The sequence below is a fragment of the Pundamilia nyererei genome, unplaced genomic scaffold (genome assembly GCF_000239375.1).
Source record: "Pundamilia nyererei isolate P.nyererei 1_Seehausen unplaced genomic scaffold, PunNye1.0 scaffold00019, whole genome shotgun sequence".
NCBI lineage: Eukaryota > Metazoa > Chordata > Actinopteri > Cichliformes > Cichlidae > Pundamilia > Pundamilia nyererei.
In genome coordinates this window covers 2,156,642-2,159,281 of record NW_005187420.1, presented here as the reverse complement: position 1 = coordinate 2,159,281, position 2,640 = coordinate 2,156,642, and the positions used below count along the sequence as shown (strand labels likewise).

The following is a 2,640-nucleotide window of genomic DNA, read 5'->3' as shown; positions in this document are numbered from 1 at the left end:
AAATATTTTATGCTCCTTAATTGATAAAGAAACACACGTTAATATGAATGAGATATAGTTAAGAGTTATGATTGTGGGCATCACTTTTTGACTTCCTTACAAGATTAAAGCACAATCCACACATAGATTTCTTTGTCTTTCTTCATTCAGTAATTCATATGCATCTACACACACACACATATATAATATATATATCTATCTATATATACATATATAGATAGATATATAGAGATGTGTTTTCACATCTTCAGGTTACACTGATATGATTACACACACTGTCCTCATCAGTTATTTATTACAGCACATTTAATCCAACACAAAACAAAAAGATCACAGATCATATTTGCTGTATGAGTTTCTGCCTTCGCTCCTCATCACAGCAGCTTGTTATCAGGTGCGTCTTGGGGGGCACACGTGGCCAACTCGGCGGCAGTAGCAGATGGCGTTGAAGAAGCGGCAGTAGCAGGTGTCACAGGGATCACAACAGGGAAGCGGGTAGCCCAAACAGGACTGCTGGTGAGGGATGCAGCGACGAGGTGAACGCATGGCCCGACCCTGTAGCTGTAAGGCTGCAGACGTGTCCTGCAAACATAAACGCAGCAAGCAGATGAATTCACTTTGTTAAGGTAAACCTGTTAACAGGGAGTCACGAGGTCAAGAGTAAACTGCTGGTTTAAATGCTGCACCTCATCATAGGAGCCTGTATCCATCAAAAAATGATCTTCTACAGAGTCCACAGGGAGGAGGGCAGGCTCGTGCATGCGGTCAGGTACTTGACTTCTTTCTGCAAATCAGAAAACACAGCAGAATGTATTTTGCATTTTTTTTGCTTACTGTAATCACTCCATTGTGTTTAATCTGCTGTATGTGAAAAAGCAATTTCAAAATACTTCAAAATAACTGCAGTCAAATGTAAAAGATTGGGCTTACTAGATGTGATGTAAAAAAACAAAAATAGGGACAAAATAGAAAACTACATGTTCAGAGGTCTACTTTTTCTATCTATAAATATTCATGCTTCCACTGTTAAATGGATTAATCCTGCCAACCGTGGTGTGTTGGAGAGACAGTGGTTGGAGCTCTCTGAATGAAGAGATGTTACTGACCGATTTCAGATAGGAAGGAGGTTTCAGTGCGACGTCCAGCGACAGGACCTTCATCGAGCGGTAAGTTTCCATGAACCAGCGAGGAGGCGAGCGGCAGCAGACCGAAGGACCAACAGCAGAGCAGCACAGTGCCAAACATCCTGCTGCTGGCAGACAAAAGAAGAAGAAAAACCTGCACCACAACTCCCACAATCCTCAGTTTCTCCAACAAGAGTCTCTGAAAGGAGGAAACAGACACAGGCTTCAGTTTACCTGAAAGAGGGGGAACGCCAAAACTTCCAAGTCACATTTTTTATTCATTCTCTGCATTCAAAAACCTTCATTAGTTGATACAAAGACAACTAACATGTGTGAAATTTTCTACCAAACAAGTTTTGGATTTGGAGCTTGTTGGAGTAAGTTTGATAACAGATATGATCTGATCCCACATGAAATAAACTAACCTGCTGGTTTGTGAATTTCTCTTTATTTTCAGCACATAAGTTTGAGTATGTTAGTTATAAATTTCAGCAATTTCAACCAAGTGTTTCTTTTTTCAGATTAGAACCAGCAGAGTATTATTCTTATGCATAACCAAATCTGTTGAAATTTCCACACTGAACAGATTGCAAACCTTGGAGGAAAACAAATTAAATATTGTTCCGTAAAATATTAAATTACATCTCCCTTTCTTCCTTAGCAATAACCCACAGCAGTGGTTTTAATCACTTTCCTGTATGATGAAAACAAGTCATGCATAAAGCAAGGAGAGATTCTCATTAAGCACATTGTCATTTACATCCACAGTGAAGCTCATCAGCAGTTAAAAACAAAATCATTCCTGCTGGGTTTCATTAGTGGTGCAAAGGACATTTAGTACTAGGCTGCATAGTTCCACTTTGTTTTATTAAAATAATTTTACACTGCTGAATTTGACTTTTTATTAAACTTATTTTTTAAATTATCAAAAACACAACTGTAATAATAAAAAGATAACTGTGGATGTTTATTTCTACAACAAAATTGTATCCCTGGAAAAATCTCTTTTACAGCATAATATTCCTGTTATTGTCACTAATACACCAGAAGGCTTAAATAAAACTTCAGTTTTAATCATAAATAAAATCTTATTTACTTCCTACATAAACTGAATCAGAAGAGAACCAGACGGAGATGTGACTCACCTGTTGCTGTGACTCTTCACTGTGACTCTCTGAGATGACGAGGGGCAATTTAAAGACCCCTGGACAGGAAGAAGGTCACATGACCCACAGGTTTGGTATGGAATGGCACCCGCTGTGCATGTGCATCATCCCGCGACCTTGCAGAGATACATCAAATGGAGCATGATGGAAGCTCTAAGGCTAATTTAAACTATACGTGAGACTGTATAGCAGGGGGTTGGGGCATCTATTAGTATGGTGATTATGTCGTAAAGGTCCCTTCTGTCCATTTTCATCTATATACGACAAAAACAAATGAGGAATATATCAAAAACTGGACAGACAGTTGAGTGTCTAATAGAAAACACAATATTCTTCTATGTGGAAACTAT

The 2,640-nt window shown here is 38.6% G+C and overlaps 1 protein-coding gene across 1 annotated transcript; it reads right to left on the bottom strand.

The window, feature by feature from the left end:
- Positions 1-251: 251 nt before the first annotated feature.
- Positions 252-1,320, bottom strand: agrp (agouti related neuropeptide). The gene is made up of 3 exons (XM_005726330.1): positions 1,107-1,320; positions 687-784; positions 252-582 (listed from the first exon to the last, which is right to left on the bottom strand). The coding sequence occupies exons 1-3, from the start codon at positions 1,243-1,245 to the stop codon at positions 391-393; spliced, it is 429 nt and encodes a 142-aa protein (XP_005726387.1). The 5' UTR covers positions 1,246-1,320; the 3' UTR covers positions 252-390.
- Between the last annotated feature and the right edge of the window lie 1,320 nt (positions 1,321-2,640).